Raw genomic sequence first — 18,934 nt, 5'->3', positions numbered from 1 at the left:
AGCCCCAGAAGGAGCCAGCCCTGCTCACACCTTGCTTTCAGCCCAACAAAACTGTCTCTAGACCTCCGGACTCCAGAACTGTGGGAGAACAAATGTGCCTCACTTTGCACCACTAGGTTTGTGGTCACAGTTAACTGCAGCCACAGGAAACTCCTGTGCCTCTTACGGGCGGGCTCAGGAGGATGAGATGTCAGCTTCGCAAAGGCCTGAGGGAAGAGCAATCAGCCAGGGGGCCAGCCCGTGCAAAGGCCCTGGGGCAGCCTCTGTGTGTTGGAGGTTCAGCCATGGGCCTGCAGTGCCAAGAGGGGGAGGTGGTTTTAAAACTTGTCCTTGGGACTTCCCTGGTGTCACAGTGGTTGAGAATCCGCCTGCCAGTGCAGGGGACACGGGTTCCAGCCCTGCTCCGGGAAGTTCCCACATGCTGCGGAGCAACTAAGCATGCGTGCCGCAACTACTGAGCCTGTGCTTTAGAGCCCGTGTGCCGCAACTACTGAGCCTATGTGCCGCAATTACTGAAGCCCGCGTGCTCTAGCGCCTGCGTGCCGCAACTACTGAGCCCGCGTGCCGCAACTACTGAAGCCTGCGTGCCTAGAGCCTGTGCTCCGCAACAGGAGAAGCCCCTGCTTGCCACAACTAGGGAAAGCCTGTGTGCAGCAACAAAAACCCAACATGGCCAAAAACAACAACAAAAACTTGTCCTTGAGCTCTTGGCTATGCTTCCCAGCGGGGGCTACACCCTTGGCCTTCGTGTCCACCTCCATCGGCAGATGGGCCTGCAGGCTCACTTCTGAGGTGCCTTAGAAAAGGCCACGGGCTTCCCTGGACCCCCCGGCACTCAGTGCAAGACACTTGCCATCTCAGTGGGGGCGGAGAGGGGGAGAGAGAGAGAGGATGCACAGAAGCCCCAGCGGCTCTAGCCGGCGCTTTGCGTCTTCCCAGCTCAGGGGCCAGCTTGTGGCTTCGGACGGTCTGGGGGTGGCTGCAGGGAGGCCTTGAGGAGCGCTGCCCGGCCGAGCCCGGACAGCCGCAGCTGTGGGAGATAGTCAGGATGGCTGAGAGGTGTTTAGTACTGCCACATTTGGGATGTTTTTGCTGGTATCTAGATGCCGTGTGAGTCTGCTAGGGCCGCCGTAACAAGCACCCAGACATTTATGGTCCTGTGTCCTGGAGGTGGGAAGTCCAAGATGGAGGTGTCGCAGGGCTGGTCCCCCCGAGGCCTCTCTCCTGGCCGTGTCCTCCCGTGTCCTCCCGTGGCTGTCCCTGCGTGTGTCTGTGCCCTGATCTCCTCCTCCTATAAGGACACCAGTCACGCTGGATCGGGGCTCACCCTATGGACTCATTTTACCTTAATCACCTTTAAGACCCCATCTCCAAGTACAGTCACATCTTGAGAACCGCAACACCCAGATTTTGGAGGAACACAGTTCAGCCCAGAGCAGACGCCCAGATGGAGGGAGAGGGGGTCATAGCCAGAGGTGAGAGGTTGTCAGGGCGGGGACCGCGTGCGCAGGGGGTTGTGCGGGCCGAGTGGCCATGGGGGCTGGGGTGGGGTGTCGCTGGTGTCCCTGGGCCCCACCCCACTCAGCTGCCAAGTGCTACTCTTGGTCCTGGAGCCGGACCCTCTGCCCAGCCCGTGCCCCCGGGGAGCACCCCAGCCCCTCCCTCTCTGGGGCACCTGCCTGAGAGGGAGGCGGGTCCCCATGCCACGGCCTCCAGAGAGGGTGTTACAAGACAAATCAGTTCCGGTTCAGAATACTTGTATTCACCTCTTGGTATTTGAAGAGAAGATGCTCTAACTGCTGGGATTGTCTGTGGGACGTGCTTTCCGGCACTCAGGCTGTCTCGTACCCTGTTGTCTTCCATCCAGGACGAGCCTCTGCCCCCTTGGCCCCATTGGTCCCTGTGCAGGAGGAACAATTTCAGGCGCCTCCGAGAAACCCAGCTTAAGAGGGAAAATTAGAGAGTTAGTTTCAGGCATGGCTGGTTCCAGGGGCTCTGGGCCCAGACTCTGCTTCCTCCCTTTGGCTGACCTCACGCGCACCCCCACCCTGCCCAGAAGAGGAGGCCCCCCTTTTTCTGGGCCACGCCATGCGGCACGCAGGATCTCAGCTCCCCAAACAGGGCTCAAACCTGTACACCCTGTGCTGGCAGCTGGGAGCCTTGACCACTGGACTGCCAGGGAAGTCCCGAGGAGGCCCTTCCTGACGTTTCAGGGAAGGTCCTGGAGTGTCTCACTTGGGTCTTGTGCTCTTCCCTGAGCCCATCACTGGGCCAAACAGACGTGAGTTCTGATTGGCTGGCCTGGGTCTTGGGCTGAGGGCCTGTCAGCCCCACCCTTACCACGTGGGCCAAGTCGGGGAGGGGCGGCTTTCCGGAGGAAAATTGGGGTGCAGGTGCCAGAAAGGGGTGTTGGCAGGAAAGAGGCCGGCAGTGCACGTTCCCGCACCCTTTCCAGGCTTGTCGTCCGGTCGCTGTGCTCTGGGAGCTGATCTAAGGACGTACAGACCCAACTCAGTGGATTCCGGCTGCCCTACTTGGAGGCGATGTAGCTACTCCCAATTTAAAAAGAACTGAAGCTGAAAACCTATGTCCACAGACAAACTTGTGCATGAGTGTCCGTTGCAGCATTACTCATAATGGCCCCAAAATGGAAGCTGCCCAATAGCCATTGACCCGTGAAGAATGGACACACAAATGTGGTACCCACACAATGGAGTGTTATTCGGCCCTGAAAAGCTATGCAGTTGTTGACCCGTGAAGAAGGGACACACAAATGTGGTGTACCCACACAATGGAGTATTATTCGGCCCTGAAAAGCTATGCAGTTGTGAGGCATGTTGCAGCGTGGAAGAGCCTGGAAAACACTGTAAGTGGAAAGACACGGGAAGACAAGGCCACGAGCTGTACGATTCCATTTATAGGAAATGTCCAGAACCAGCAAATCCAGAGACACGGGAAGCAAAGCGGTGGCTGCCAGGGGCTGGCGGAGGGGAAGGGGGCGACTGGTGGTGAGTAGGTGGTTGGTTTATTTTGGGGAGGTGGTAATGTTCTGGAATTGGATAGTGGTTGATGTTTGTGCGGTGCTATGAGTATACCAAAAGCCACTTTAAAGGGGTGAATGGCATGGTGTGTGAGTCTCTGCTTAAAAGGAGAGAAGGAAACGCGGGGATGACGGGTTGGGGGCTCTGCTCCAGGCGCGCTGGTGAAGGGTCGGCAGGTCGGACCCGCCTGCCCCGTCTGTGCTGTGTGGCCGCTGCTCTTCCGGCCCCGGCTGCACAGGGGACAGCTGCTCGCAGGGGTCAGCAGGTTGTGAAACTGAGAAGAAGCCAAGTTACTGTGCATCACTGAATCAGCGGTACCGCGATCTCAGAGCGCGAAGAAGGGGAAGGGCCGCCACGCACACGGTGACGGGATGCTTTGTCACGTGCAGTTGGTTCCCGACTTATAGGAAGAGGTTTCTAGACTCAGCAAGACACAGCCCTTCACCGTGCATCCCTATTAAACACACATTAGAGCGAGGAAAGTTAAGCAGGCTGGTGAGGTGTTGGAGGCGCTGTCAGGTCTGTGCTCTGTCCGTGTGGGGGGGAGGGGTGGGCGGAGGGAGGGGGCGGGGAGGGAGGGGGAGAGGAAGGGAGGGGGAGGGATGCTGCTTCTTAAATAGTGCGGGGAGGAGCCTAGCCGGCTGGGAACGCACGAAGAGGGTCTGACGCTCCCACTGCCCTCAGCCTATAGCCATGTGCTCCTCGGAGCTCAGGCCTGCTCCTGCACAGCAGCTGGGGTTTCCTTCCACGGCCCTGTATCAGGGCAAGTGCTGTCCCCGCAAATTCACGTCCACCCAGAACTTGAGAATATGAGCTTATTTGGAAAGAGGCTGCTGCAGATGGAATCAAAGCTGAGGCTGGAGATGAGCCCATCCTGGATAGTCCGGGTGGGGCCCGAACCCAGTGACAGAGTCCTTGGAGAGGAGGTGAGAAGCGGGGAAACACACGGGCAGGTGGCGGCAGAGCCGGAAGCCGTGTGGCCACGAGCCGAGGACACGGCAGCACCCAGGACGCCGGCAGCACCAGGAGCGGACGGGCAGCAGCACATCTGCCCTCAGAGCCCCAGCCCTGCGGCAGCCGGGCCTCGGGCTTCTGGCCCCCAGAACTGAGCGGACAAACTCCTGAGTTTTCAAACCCTGCTTAGTGGTGGTTTGGGCGGCTGCCCAGGACCCTGACACACCTCCCAGCTGTCCTCTGTGCCCACCTTGCCTTCCTGCTGTTCCCTAAACTAGGCCCAGGGCGACCTTCCCCACGTGTGGAGGGATGGTGCCACCTGCCTCAGCGTCAGGGGCTTCCGCTGTGCTTGGGGGGCAAGTCCCAGCTCGTCTCCCAGCCCGTGGGCCCAGCCCACCCCGCCCCCCCCAGGCCTGCTCCTGCCTCAGGGCCTTTGCTCACGCTCTTCGTGGCCCCCCAGCCCCAGAGCTCCCCCAACCCTCATTACCTCCTGCAGGTCTCGCCCGCGCCTCTCCCTGAGAGATGCCTCCTTGCTGAAGCCTCTGCAAAGCAGCCTCTGCCCTCGCCCCACTCCCCGCTGTGCGGTCTCCACCACCCGCCGTCTGGTACCTTCTCGTCTGTTCATTCCGGGCCCCCCTCAAGGCCAGGGGGCTTTGCTGTCCTGCCCTCAGTGGCTCTCAGCAGCAGCACGAGGGCCTCAGGAGGGATCCTCCACCTTTGAGGGGAGGCTGCCCCAGCCCACTGCCAAGGCGGCGAGGGACTGAGGGGACCAGACCCTGCCGGGGCTCCAGAGGCCTGATGTCCCCGGGTCTCCTGGGCCCTCAGCTCCCCCCGCCCAGCCCTTCGGTGCGGGGCTCCCCAGAGGCTGGTCCCGGGTTGCTCTCTCCCTGCTCTGATGCCCGTCCTGCTGACTCTGGAGGCTCCGGTTACCAGCCACGTGCTGCGGGCACGAGGCCCCTGCCACCTGAGCTCTGGCCTGTTTGAGACCTTTGGCCAACAGCCTCCTCCCTGGACAGTCCCATGGATGAGCCACGCCAGGCAAACCCGTGCGTCCCCAGCGCCGGTGCTGAAAGAAGTACGTGCGTGTAGTAACCCGCGCGTGTAGTAACCTGTGCGCGCGCACATATGCAGGTTGCTTCTACATGCAACCTTCCGGAGCTACGTTCAGCTAAACATGCGCTCCCGCTGTGGTCCCCGCATCTAGTCCGTCACCACAGGGATCACCCGGCCCCTCCCCTTGCCGACCTGGGACCCTGGGAGTCACTTGGGGCTCCTCTCTTTCTCTTTGTCTCTGTCTCCCTCATCGTCCCATGAGCCCGGAACGCCTGGCCCTGCCCCCATTCACGCCCTCTGCTCGGCGTCCCCTCTCCCCCAGGCCCACCGACCGCTGCCGTGGACCAGACTGTGTTGTCGGGCCTCCCGCCTCCAGGGCTTTGTCATCGCCTGGCTTGTGTGCTGAGCCCGGACCCACGCTGGGCTGGAGGGCGCTGGCCCCTGGAGTGGGTTTTGCGCGCCGAGTTGAGAGATGGGAGGCCCCGTGAGCTGGCTGCGTGGACGGCGGGTGGCCTGGCCTGTCAGGGGGACTCAGCACCGGCCCCAGACGCCAGGTGGGCAGCCCCTGACCCGCGGGCACGGAGCGGGGTGGACGGCTGGCTCTCGGAGGGCCCGGCGTCCTTCGCACCTTCTGTGGGCAGCGGCGCCCGATTTCCCTGGGGCTTGGCCTGCGTCCCTCTCTCGCCTGGGGACCTATGGCCATCCCGTGCCCGCCGAAGCCCCTGCCGGCGCTGAGCCTGGTCAGAGCTGGAGGAAGACCGAGCGGGGCAGCCGCTTGCCTGCTCCCTTGCTGGGAGGTGGAAGGGCCGCTCCTACTGCCCTGCCCGACTCCACCCTCGGCCAGGTCAGTGGAGAGGCTCTCTGCCGCTCCCCCGCCGACCCCCGACCGTCGTCAGGGACGGGCGGTGAGGGTCCCCCGAGGAGCTGAAGGCAGCTGGAGGGAGGGGCGCCGGTCAAAGGCAGGACGATCTGAAGCGTGTGGGCAGCAGGTGACGGAAATGTATCAACATCGGCCCCGGAGAGCGACAGATGTCCCTCCTGACGGTGCAGTGGACAGCGCAGGGTGAGGCTGCTGGCCGGCCTGTGAGAACTTTCTCTTCATACTTTTTCAATAAACCTAAACGTGTTCTAAAGCTTATTACAGAGAAGATAAAGGAGCTTTCTGTACAGGTACAGAAGTAGCTCCAAGACGTAGAGTAACTGCAAGCGCAGGGGAAGCAGGCACGGGGTTTGCTTTTCTGTGTGTAGGAGACGCGGATGCAGATGTGGGCCGGGCGGAGGAGACCATAATTTCCCACTTCTTTGTAGTTGTAAAAAGCAACTTGGAAGGACACATGAGGAAGTCATATTTAACCAGGTGGAGGAATCACTTATTCAACACAAATGGAACCCCAAACTGCTGAAAGCCGCCTGTCGGTGCGGCCGTCGGATTGAGCTTCCAGCCCCTCCTGGCAGCAGCCTGGCCCCCCGCGCGCTCTGGGTGGCTCGCTCCCGCTGCCCGTCTTCTCATCTCTCTGGGAATCTGGGTCACGGACAGCAAGCTGATCTGGACGCAGGTCTCACCCGGGCGAGCGGGGACATCCAGGCAAAACCTCACTGAAAGCTGGTGGGAATGTGGTTTTTAAAAAAATATTTATTTATTTTTGGCTGCGTCCTGTCTTCGCTGCGGCGCACGGGCTCAGTTGTCCCGCACGGGTTTAGCTGCCCCGCGGCATGTGGGATCTTAGTTCCCCGACCAGGGATCGAACCCTCGTCCCCTGCCTCGTAAGGCAGATTCTTAACCTGCCACCTGCCTCTCCTGCTTTGCGGGGGCTGAAATGGCTGTGGCCTCGTGCCCCGGTGCAGGGCTGGGGGAGCGGGACAGGCGACCCCTACAGCTGTCCCCATGCCGCACGACACCCACGCAGCAAGTGTTAGAGGCCAGTGACAGATGACACACAGTAATGAACTCACAAGCCAGACAAGGAAGGAACTGCCCATGGTGACTAGCTAGAAAAGGTGTTTTCCTCCCATTTTATCTGATGATACATTTTCACAGAAACAGGGTACTATTTACAAATATACAGGTAAGAGACTGCTGGTCAAAAATCTTAAACCTAAAATGTCATCAAAAATTAATTTACAAAACCCGCCAACCGTCCAGGAGCCCCAGCGGGATGGTCTGTGCAGGATGGGGCTCTCTGCTCCGCCAGCTCCTGGGGCCCCAGGCCCAGTCGCCCACGGCCGAATCTCAGGAGGCACTGGTCTGCATGTTTTTGGAAGCTGCGAGCATCGCTCTTACTTTGGCCATGAGGTCCTGTGCGAGGAGAGACAGAGGGCATCCCTGAGGGCTCCCGTTAAGTCTTAGGAAAGGGATGCTCCACACAGGGAAGTAGCTCGTGAACGTGTTAACGGGTGAAGACCGAGGAAACTGGGGGCAACGTGCTGGGTGGCTGGGGACACACCCAGGCAGGCTCAGGGCCCAGGAGGAGACGCTCAGGCCTGGCCGGGAAGGAGGAGACGGGGCTGACCGGAAAGGGGGGCTCAGGGACCAGCTGCCCTGGGCAACGCCGACACCACCGCCTCCAGGGGACCAGCCGGAAACCCCGTCAGGACCCACAAGATGAGGGGACAGGGAGTGGAAACCAGCCCCCTTAGAAGAAGATGGGAAGAAAGAGACCCTCCCGCCTTACCTGAGTGATTTTGCTCTGCACGGAAGAAACAATTGCCGAGGAGATCTGACCGTCTTTTTCCTGAGAAACTCCCCTAACGCAAGTAAACAGAGAGGTCAGAGGCTTAAAAAATACTTTAAGAAGCCATTTTGGTTTACTTGTTTCCAGTATCCTTAAAAAAGAAATCAACATTATAAATATATGTATTTCACTTTTATATTTTATGTAACACGTTTGAAATATTTCATAAAATGCAACATTACTCAAAGATATAGGGCTTCCCTGGTGGCGCAGTGGTTGAGAGTCTGCCTGCCGATGCAGGGGATGCGGGTTCGTGCCCCGGTCCGGGAAGATCCCACGTGCCGCGGAGCGGCTGGGCCCGTGAGCCATGGCCGCTGAGCCTGCGCGTCCGGAGCCTGTGCTCCGCAACGGGGGAGGCCACAGCAGTGAGAGGCCCGCGTACCGCAAAAAAAAAAAAAAAAAAAAAAGAGAGAGATGAAGAAAAGGACAAAAGCACAGAAAGCTGGCGCCACACTCCCAGAGCCTGACCGCAGCCCGAGTGGGCGCCTCGGGTGCACCGTGAGGACTTCCGGGGCCGTGCACACGACACACAGGTGGTGGTCGGGGCCTGTAGTGAGTCACGTTCTACCTTTGAAGAAGCCGCACCTTAGATTCTGACCCACCTCAAGTGAGCTGTGGCCTCTGCTACTCACCCACCAGCATCGGAGCGCCGTAACGCACACTTGTGGAAGCAGGGGGTCTACGGGAGCGATGGAGGACCTGATCCCCTGCCCCCGACCCCCGCCCAGGCTCTGGGTGGGTGGGTGTGGGCGGGCGGCTTTTCAAAACAGGACTAGGTCTGGCAAATGTCCCCCGACAACCACGGGCAGCCAGGCAACGGGGGTCACCTGTGCTGGCACGGGGAGACCGGGGGACGATCAGCGTGGACGCCGACATCCCCACAGCCTGCGCGGTCAGGAAGTGATGGGTTCACCCCTGCCCGCTCGGGCTGAGAGGGAGCGATGGGTGGGTGGGGGTCCTGGGCCCCTGTCACCGTGGAGTCCAGTGCCCGACCCCCTCCTTTGGTCACACCGGGCTCCCCAGCTCCCACCCCATACGGCCCACGTGAGCACAAGGCACTACCGGCAGGGAGCCTGGAGAGACCCTGGTTTGGGGACCGGCCGCTGGCACACTACATGGCCGCCCCACACCCACTCGCAGGGTTCCCCCTGCCCGAGCGCGGGGCGGGCGGCCCGGGGCGGCCTCTGGACCCACCCCTCCGTGTGCGCCCTCTGCTCACCTGGAGCCCGAGTGACACCCGGAGGGGGTAGGGGGCAGGGCCCGGGGCCGGGGGTCTGCCAGCCCGCCCCTTCTCGGTGCCCCCCCCCCGCCCCCGTGGCCCAGAGGTCAGGGCGGGGTTACCTGGAGCGCTCCTGGCTGGAGCCCCGACTCTCCACAGGAGAGATGCTGGCCGAGTGCCGGCGCGCGGCCTGCTTGCTCGGGGAGGCGGGCTGTGAGCCGGCCTTGGACTTGGTCCGCGAGCGCGAGCGCCGCTTCTTCTTCTTCTCGTGGGGGCTTCTGGAAGGAAAGCGGTTTTAGACAAAGGCACAGCGCGGGGTCCGAAGGAGCTCTGGGTGCTCTCCATGGGACAATTCAGCAATTTCACCCACCCTTCTATACACATTGACTCCTTTTCAAAACCATACACATTTAATTAACTTGAAACGGATGGATATAACAAAGTAAAAGTCGTGCAGAAGTAAAACGTGGACCACCTTCTCGCCAGAAGTCCTGCAGTCAGATGCCTGTGGGTTTAAAACACCATCAGCACTTTATCGGCGTTTAAAATAGCCCAAGATAAGTAACCAAGCGCTGTTTGTACTGCTTGTTCATTTACGCTGACTTAATGGGAATTTCCAACCAGAAGTGGAAAATCATCAAAACCCAGCGCTTGGCCTGTCCTTGTGGCCTGAGGCTGACGGCCCTCGGGGCCACCCGCTCTCCCACCGCCCTCGCGACTGCGCCTCGCTCCCCGCGTCCTCCGAGTCGCCAAGGCCCGTGACTCCACGTCAGAAACGACCCCCAGCCCCTCCCCGCTCCAGCCCCGCAGCCCGCACTCTGCCTGGGCCCAGCGCCCCCCCGCCCAGAGGCAGCTCTCACTCCACTCCACGCCCTGCCCTGTGACCCCCCCCCCCCCCACGGCCCTGAAACACAGCAAGAAAGAGGGTATGTGTAGGTGGTGGAAGCGCTGCGGTGCAGGCCCCTGCCCGCTTCTCCTGAGAGCACGGTTGCCGCCCTTCAGAACCCGCCGGGCGCCTGGGCTGCAGGCCGCCCTCCTGCTGGGACCGTCTCCTGGAAGGCCTCTGCAGGCGCAGGTCACCGCTGGTTTCATCAGCCCCCATCTCAGTTTGTCGCTCCCTGCTTCCTCCCGGGCTGCGACTTGCTGCAAAGCACTAGAGGGTGGGTCCCTGACCGTGGGAAGTGTCCCTGGTGCGCTGGCCTACGTGCAGGACAGGAGCAAGGGAAGTGGTCCACAAAGAAGAGGCTGTTCCCGGTGCTGGGTACACAGAAGCGGGAAGCGCACACCACAGGCCTACCTCCTACACTGCAGACGTTTTGTGACTTGTTGTCACATGGCTAGGATTTCAAAGGAAGCAGCAAATAAAACGATAAATATTTAGTAGCACGTGACATACGTCCCAAATGATTTCAGCCCCAAATCTGGCTAAGTTCCTATGGCTGCCTACATGAATTAATTAAAGGTAGGTGAGCAATCCTGACTGGCACGGTCAGGCCATGGAGCAGTGCATGTTTAACTCTGTAGGAAACCACCAAACTGTTTCCCAAGCGTTTCAACACTTGGTAATGTCCGTCTGCTCGTTTCCAGCCATTCTGGTCAGTGTAAAGAGCACCTCACTGTGGTTTTAATCTGCGTTTTCCCTGACAGGTGACTAAGGAAGCTGAGCACATTTTCATATGCTACCTTCACTGGCTATTTAAATATATTCTGTTTTTCCACCAAGGTATTTGTGGCTTATTTATCAAAAGTATTCCTTAGCCCAGATATGCATAGTTCATAGTTTCGAAACACAAGCATGTAACAAACTCCTGTGGACCTCAACCCAAAGAAATTCCTTCCATTCCAAAATAACTTTGCACTCTAAGAGATACCGGCCTTCCGCATCTCCTCAAAATCTCTTATGGAAGCGTAACTTCTGTAGACATCTGCATGTGCCTTCTTTCTTGGTTCAACCACAGCAAGCTTACAGACAGCTGCGACACCCGGGGACACAACGAACGCTCCAGCAGTAGGAAAGTGCAGGTGCTTGGCCAGGAGGCCGCCCCGCTGAGGCCTCCTTACGGGATGCGAAGCTCCTCTCTTTCACAGCTCAGTGACAACAGCCTTCCAGGCCGATGGAGAAATGGACCTGAAATACATTCTCTTATGAAATGTCTTTCAAGCCCTCTGCCCCTTTTCTAACTGGGTTGCCTTTTTGGGACTGACATAGGAAGATACACATTGCAAATCTCTCTCCCCGTCTGGGGCCTGCCGATGCATTTTCTTAACTGTCCCTTTTGAATGAAGTTTTTAATTTCAATGAAGTCAAATTTATAATTTTTTTCTCTTATGGTGGCATTTTCTACATCCTCAGGAATCTCTGCCCCACCTCATAAATGTACTCTCCTTGTTTCTTCAAAAACAGAATGGTTCCAGTTTTCATGTTTAGGTCTGTGATCCATCTTGAGTTAAGCTTGATATTTGGGGTACAGGTCACTTTTCTTCCATTCTGATGTCCAGTTGTTCCATCAAGTTTTGCTGAAAAACGACTTTTCCTCCCTGCACTGTTTCGGCTCTCCACCTTTCTAAGGTGTGCCGCGCGCGCCGTCTGACTCCTGTGGCTCTCTAGTAAAGTCCTGGATTGGTGGTAAGAGTCTCCAACTTAGTTTTCAAGGTTGTTCTCACTGCTAGTCCGTGCGCCAGCATCTACAAGAAGCCTAGGGCAGTTCTGACTGGGACTGCGTTGGACCTACAGATCCTTCTGTGGAGAAGAGCCATCTGAACAACACTGAGCCTTCCAGTCCATGAACATGGACTTTCTCTCCATTTATTTAGGTTTCTCCTAAACATTTTCTCTGAAATGTTTTGTGATTTTCAGTGTAGAGAGATCTTATACATGCTTCCTTACATTTATCCATAAGTAGTTTGTTTTTTTGATACTGTTCCAATTAGTGTTAACTTCATTTTCCGGTTGTTCTAGGCTAGTATACAGAAATAAACTTAGAGGTTCCTTAATAAGAAGACACAGTTTTACACTCTCCTTTGCAATCTTTAGGCCTTCTATTTCTTTTTTCTTGCCTTACTGTCGAGGTTATGAATTCTATTACAGAGCAGACACCTTGGCCTTGTCTCTGATCTCAGGGGGAAGGCACCAGCAGGTGTGATGCTAGCTGTAGGTTTTGCAAAGATGTCCTTTGGGAATTCTCTGGTGGTCCAGTGATTAGGACTCCACACTTCCACTGCTGAGGGCCCGGGTTCAATCCCTGCTTGGGGAACTAAGATCCCACAAGTCACAGGGTGTGGCCAGAAAAAAAAATAGAGATGCCCTTTACCAAATGGAGAAAATTTCCTTCTATTCCTGCTTTGCCAAGTTTTTTTTTCCCCCCTTTTCTCTTTTTAATGAACAGGTGATGAATCATGTCAAATATTTTTTCTGCATCTACTGAGATGTCACAGGATTTTCTTCACTTACTCTGTCAATACTGTGAATTACAACGACTGGTTTTTGAATGTTAAAGAACCTCGCATTTCTGAGACAAACCCCATTTGGTCCTGATGTATTTTATCCTTTTAGTTAATTGCTAGACTCAAATCAGCTAACACTTTGTTAAGGATTTTTGCACTTCTTGTTTTCCTGAGAGTATTAGTTTATGAATAAACACATGCGTGTGCACACACATCCCCCCCCAACAAAACACACCACACTCCACACCACACAGATGTGCACACACTATCCACCTGCTTTAGGATGGTCTCATGAGGTGAACTGGGAAGCGTTCTCCTATTTCCTTTGAAGTGTCTATAAAATTGGTTATCCTCTTTTTCTTGAATGTTTGTTAGACTCTACTGATAAAAGTCATCTGGGCCTGGAGTTTTGTGGAAAAGTTTTAATTTATAAATTCAGTTTATTTAGCAGATGTGGAGCTACTTAGATTTTCCATTTCTTCTGCTGTCCATTTGGTAGTTTGTTTCTTTCAAGGAATTTGTCCATTTCACCTATGCTGTTAAATTAACGGGAATGAGATTTATTTCCTTATTATCCTTTTAATGTCTATAGGGTCTTTCATTCTTGATCAATCTAAAAAAAGATTTATCATTTTTAAAATCATTTTCAAAGAACCATCATTTGGTTTTACTGTTTTCCTCTGTGAGTCTGTTTTCTATTTTGTTGATTTCTGATCTTACTTTTATTATTTCCTTGCCTCTATTTACTTTGAGATTAATTTGTTCTTCTTTTTCTAGCTTAAGACAGAAGATTGGTTTTTAGACCTTTTTTTTTTTTCTAATATAAACACTTAAAGCTGCTAACTTCCTTCTGAGTACAGCTGCAGAAGGAGTATGATACATTTTCATTACCATTCATTTCAAAATATTTTCTACTTTCTCTTGTGATTTCTTCTTTGACCTATGGGTAATTTAAAATGTGTTAACTTCCAAGTATTTGGGGACTTTCCAGATGCCTTTCTACAGATTTTTATGTGGTAAGAAGACATACTCTGTATCATCTGAGTCTTTTGGAATGTGCTGGGACTAATTCAGTGTTACAGGGAACGATTTAGCCTGGTGACTGACCCACGTGCATGTCACGAGAGTGTGCACGCTTCACTGCAGGTGGTAGTGTTTAGCTGGTCAACAGTGCTGTTCATATTTGCTGCATCTGTAGTGTTCTACTGCCTGCCTTTCCCTTTAGTTCTGTCAGTTTTGTTTCAAGGACTTTAAAGCTCTTTTATTCAATGCATGCATTTAAAACATTATGTCCTCATGAAGAGCTGGCCCCTTCATCATTATGAAACTGCCTTCTTTATCTCTAGCACCACTTTTTCAAGTCTGCATGGTCTCCTGCTAATATGGCCACACCACCTTTCTTCTTATTAGCACTGTACGGTGTATCTTTTAGATCTTAACCTATCTGTATATTTAAAGTATCTCTTATAAGCAGCTTAGTATTAAGTTTTGCTTTTTAATGCAGTCTGAAATCTCTGCCTTTTAACTAGAGTTTTTAGTCCGCTTACATTTAATGTAATTATTTGTAGGGATGGTGTCAACAATCTTCTTGTTTTCTAGCTGTCCATTTGCTCTTTTTCCTCCTCTTCCCCACTTTTCTGCTTTCTTTTGCATTAATAAAGCATTTTTATGGTTCTCTTTAACAGTCTCTATTGGATTTTTAACCTTTTTATTTTTAGTGGTTGCTCTAGAGAATTATGATACGCATCTTTCAATTGTCATAATCTACAATGAATTAATAACACTTCATGTATGATGCAAGAACCATAGAACAGCAGCATATTCCCATTCACTCACTCAACAGGCGTTTGCTGATGTGCTCGGTGAATGCTGAGCTGTAGGGATTCAGTGCTAAACCCTGCCCCCCACCCTAACCAGTCACATACCATTTACTGTCATAAAGCAACCGGGACTTCCTGTTGGAGTGTACTGTAATATGATTTGGCTAAACATTTTCGTGAATTTTACTTTTAAAAATATTCACTCTGCCCAGATCTGGATCTCCAAACACTAAAAGGAACCAGGATTCCTAGGAGAAACAGGTGACCCCAGGTCTGGGGCAGGGAAAGCACAAGCTAAGCCTGGAATATCTTGGGCCAAAAGTGACAAAGTACTCAAAGAACAATGGGGCCAAATGTGAGACAATGTTACCATCAAATAGAATATAATGGCAACGGATTGTTGCACAACAGATAAAAAACAAATCCCCAAAGTCCACAGTGATACTAAAACAAAGGGGGGTGTTTAGAGAAGAAATGAGGAGAAAGCTGCTGGCCACAGGACACTCACGTTGTTCCGGTGCCACCCCACAGATGACTTGTTAGTTCAAAGAGGAAAAGGTATGATGACACAGCAGACACAACCTTAACCAAGTGATCAAACTCAGTGTCACTGGCAATGGGACAAAGGGACACTTGTGTGCCTCCTGGTGTGATGCAATGGGAAGTTACACAACATCACTATAGAGTATTCTTGCTAGAAATACTTAACATGAACACAGCCAAAAGGACACAGTAAGACAAATCCAGAGTGTGGGACCTTCAATGATACAGGTGACCTGGGCTTGTCCAAGTCATGAAATATACACTCACAGGAGGGCATGAGGGAGGGAGGAAGAGGAGGAGAGAGAAAGGAAAGCAAATGTGGCAAAACGTTAACACTGAGTCACGCTACAAGTTACATGCAGATGGGTGTTTTTAAGCAGTAAGTTAAAAACTTCCTAGTAAGTTAAAAGTTTTTCAAAAATAGAAGTCAGGGATCTGCCTGGTGGCGCAGTGGTTAAGAATCCGCCTGTCAATGCAGCGGACGTGGGTTTGAGCCCTGGTCCAGGAAGGTCCCACACGCTGTGGAGCAACTAAGCCTGTGTGCCCCAACTACTGAGCCTGCGAGCCACAGCTACTGAGCCTGCACTCTAGAGTCCGTGCTCCGCAAAAAGAGAGGCCACCGCAGTGAGAAGCCCACACACCGCAACGAAGAGCAGCCCCCGCTCGCCGCAACTAGAGGAAGCCCGTGCGCAGCAATGAAGACCCAACGCAGCCAAAAGTAAAAAATAAACTAATTTAAACAAAATGTTAAGTTAAAAAAAAATAAAATAGAAAAAAAAAACTCAGTGAAAGAAGCACTCGGTGATCAGCTTGTAGAAATAATCCTTCAAATCTGGCAGGAGGCACTTTCCCCTCAGTTGGGGTGACCTGACGGGATTAAAGTGACCCTGACTTGGTGGACGAATTAGTCACCTGCTGCCGCACTGAAGCAGAGACCCCGAAGCTACTCCGAGTAGAAGGACAGAGGGGACAGCCTGACTGCTGGGTTAACAAAACTCGCCTGCTAACAGAACATATTCTTGGCCTACAGAAACTCTGGGTTTATAATCAAGCCCAGGAAATCATGCACATGTTCACCTCTACCGGGTTCCCCCTGAGTCCAGCACTGTCCACGACCTCTGAGTCAGGTCACAGGCTTGATCCCATCTATCAGGGCAGGGTAGCTAGGCCCTGCAGTAAGTTGAATCTTAACTTCTTTTATCTGACTTATTAAAGTTCTGATGATAGCACAAGCTCTGATGAATCTTAATATAATCACCATCTTCTCTAGTGATAGCTCTTTTAATGCAAAGGTTAATTTGAGGGCAAAGCAAGAACTCTTCTGTTAGGAGAGATCTTCGGCTCCAAGGAGTTAATTTTAGACCATGCCCTTTACATGTACCAAGGGTGATGATAAATTTCAAATGTCAATTACTTGCATAAGGAATAAAGTTTAAAATGGACTCAATTTTCATCATTTCATCCTGTAACAGTCACGTATGCTTAGCGTGGGAGTTCCAAGGCACAAAATGAAATTTATAAACAGACGGAGTGAGTCTGTACATGAAGCCTTCACTGAAATATATCAGTTTTACAGCTCCTTTCCTGATTTTTCTGTTTTAAGAAAAAGAGATGACATTTTATCATTTAATGGAACTACTGCATAACTAGCCGGACTGCAGGAACATTTTTCAGTTAGAAATGCCTTTCAGAGCTGCTCCTGCATGTACACATGTAGCTGAGTCACTCTGCTGTACAGCAGAAACTAACACATCATTGTAAAGCAACTACACTCCAATAAAGATGTTAAAAAAAAAAAACAACTGCTCCTGTTGAGCATGTTTGCTGATGGAGGGGCGTCTCTGAGGCAGGTTTGGGTGATGGCTGGGTTCATTTGGCCAAGAACGGTGGACACCTGAAATGCAGATTTGTCCTCTGGAAGACCCTGGAAGGTTCTGGAACCCCGGGTGTCCTGACACTCAGCAGCATGGCATCATGAAGTCTGAGACTACGATGGGCAACAATGGCGTCTTGCCCTTTTCTGGGTGCCTTGGTCACCGGGCCAGCAATGCTCCTTGTCTACCTACCAGAGCCGGGGCCTGCCTTAACTCCAGTGCAGGGACACAAAAAATGGGACGCCCTCATTTTCAAGGAGAATGGAAATACAGAAGCCAAGTGACAAAAAGCATTCAGGTGGCATCACCCACGCTGGACGGGACGATCCCCAGATGGCACCCCTCAGCCGAGAGGGAAACGCCCACTGGTCCACCGGCCATGCTCCTGGCTTGGGTCCTGTGTCTCCTCAAGTCAGTGGTGGTGCCAGGGCCTCTGGTGGCAGAGGTCAGCCCCGGAGCTCTCTTCCTGGGAGCGGGGGCAGGGGCCCTGGCTTGCTGAGCGTCCAAGGCCCAGACTGGGGGTGACGGCGACATGGGAACCAGCCTCCCTCACTCTCCTCAACTAGACAGGTCTCTCCTAGCGGTCAAGGGGCCAGAGGATGGGCCCTCTCCCTGCTCTCAGACCCCACGAGGACCCTGTGGCAGTCTCCTGGGAGCTGCAGCCGAGGCGTGGCCACCTGGGCGGCAGGAGGGATCCACCTGAAATCTGAACTTCGGATTCTCCTTGTCAGTCGCCCCTCCACTCCTTCCCCTTCTCAACACGTGAAGGGTAAGGAGCCGCGTGTGGGGGTCTAGGGGCAGCTAGGCTTGTGGGAAATGTGACCCCAAGAGCTCCCAGCAGGGCCAACCACGTGCAAAGACAGACGTGTTCCAGCACAGGCAAGCGCCCTCTGCTTCTGAGCTCCAGAGCAGTGAGAACGCTGCCAGGATGACTCGGGATCGGCCAAAGCAGCTGCTCCCCGGTTCCGGACAGCTCTGTGCCGGAGACGTGGGAGCCCCACCTTCCAGCGCAGGTCCCGTGTCTGTGAAAGCTCCGCCGCCTACCTGGACCGGGTCCGCTTCCTGCTGACTCCAGGGCTGTTACTCATTCGGTAGGCAGTGGGGACACTCCTGTCCTCCCGCCGTCTCTCGGGGGAGTGCGCTCGTCTCCGAGGGGACCGGGACCGGGACCTGGCAGAGGAAAGCAGGCATTTCAGTCCTGTGTGGGGTGGGCAGGGGAGCACCTCCACTGCTGAGACGGAGGCCAGCCCTGGCCTGAGCCCATGGGGCGTGATGGGTCCCTGCCTGTCCTTGCAAGGCCCGCCCCCAGCCTCCCTACTCTGCTGACCCGGAACTGGATCCAGGCTCAGAGGCAGAACGCTCTCGACACCAATGCTAAGCTTCTAAGTGGGGCACAACTCATGCTGAGGCTGGAGCCATGGGCTGCTGGTGCGGACACTCAGCAGGAGCCAGCTCCCGCCCACTGGGTCCCTGCAGTTCCTGGCGGACGCAGGCCCGCTGCTGCTCTTCCTTTCTCTTGCCTTTGCCCATCTGGTCTCCCTAAAACACGTTCAGCTCACTGGTATTGCTGTCAAAATTAGGTAAGCAAAGGCAACAAGGTCCAAGTGAGCCGTTTCCACTTGTTCTGAACACTGGCAAGAGGAGGAAACTGAAACGTGATGAAGTTCGAGGACCCCCTGGAAATCTCTCGTTTGCACTCATCTTATGGCCTCTCAGCATGAGGAACGGGCTGCAGGCCCACTGGCAGGAAGCCTGAACCTTCAATCCAATTCAGACCATGCCGTTCCCATGAAAGTTCTGGCTAAATCATTTGTTTATGAGATGTCTAATATTTTTTCTTCCCTTTCCTGTGCCTGGAAGAGGACTATTCTATTCGTGCAGTGCCGTGACCCACACACGGCAACCGTGCCCCAGACACCAGCACGCAGAACTCCAACTCGAGACCCTCACCCACGGGGCCACGGTCCTAACGGACGGCCCTTTAACAGTGGGTTTAGGACTCTTATTTTAGTTTTTTGTCCATTCAGTGAAATTACTGTTTTGGGGAGACCTGAAATAAGCAGAAATCTGGGGGGGGGATTTTCTTTCCGTTCTGTTTCTATGACAACCCACTCAAAAAACGACATACAGAAGAGGTTTTGATTTTGTCATCTAAAGAAGTTCTACACTGAATCATTTTAAGTCACAGTAAAACCCCCAACAACGCACACCGTTGTTGCAAAGATCAGCTCGTAATCACATTCCACCCTCTGTG

General features: G+C 54.0%; 1 protein-coding gene across 2 annotated transcripts in view; it reads right to left on the bottom strand.

Annotated features, from left to right (window-relative positions):
* Positions 1-7,036: 7,036 nt before the first annotated feature.
* Positions 7,037-18,934, bottom strand: part of SFSWAP (splicing factor SWAP) — an 86,800-nt gene continuing 74,902 nt past the window's right edge. The window contains exons 15-18 of one of the 2 annotated variants that reach the window (XM_065889797.1): positions 17,725-17,850; positions 9,122-9,277; positions 7,721-7,793; positions 7,037-7,344 (exon numbers count right to left, since the gene is read on the bottom strand). In XM_065889797.1, coding sequence (XP_065745869.1) covers positions 7,279-7,344; positions 7,721-7,793; positions 9,122-9,277; positions 17,725-17,850 — 421 coding nt within the window. In that variant the 3' untranslated portion in view covers positions 7,037-7,278. The remainder of the gene's footprint in view (positions 7,345-7,720; positions 7,794-9,121; positions 9,278-17,724; positions 17,851-18,934) is intronic. The other variant, XM_065889796.1, reaches the window with a different exon arrangement.

Source organism: Phocoena phocoena, chromosome 13 (genome assembly GCF_963924675.1).
Source record: "Phocoena phocoena chromosome 13, mPhoPho1.1, whole genome shotgun sequence".
Taxonomy (NCBI): Eukaryota; Metazoa; Chordata; class Mammalia; order Artiodactyla; family Phocoenidae; genus Phocoena; species Phocoena phocoena.
The sequence above is the reverse complement of the archived record's forward strand: the minus strand, read 5'-3'. Positions and strand labels throughout refer to the sequence as shown.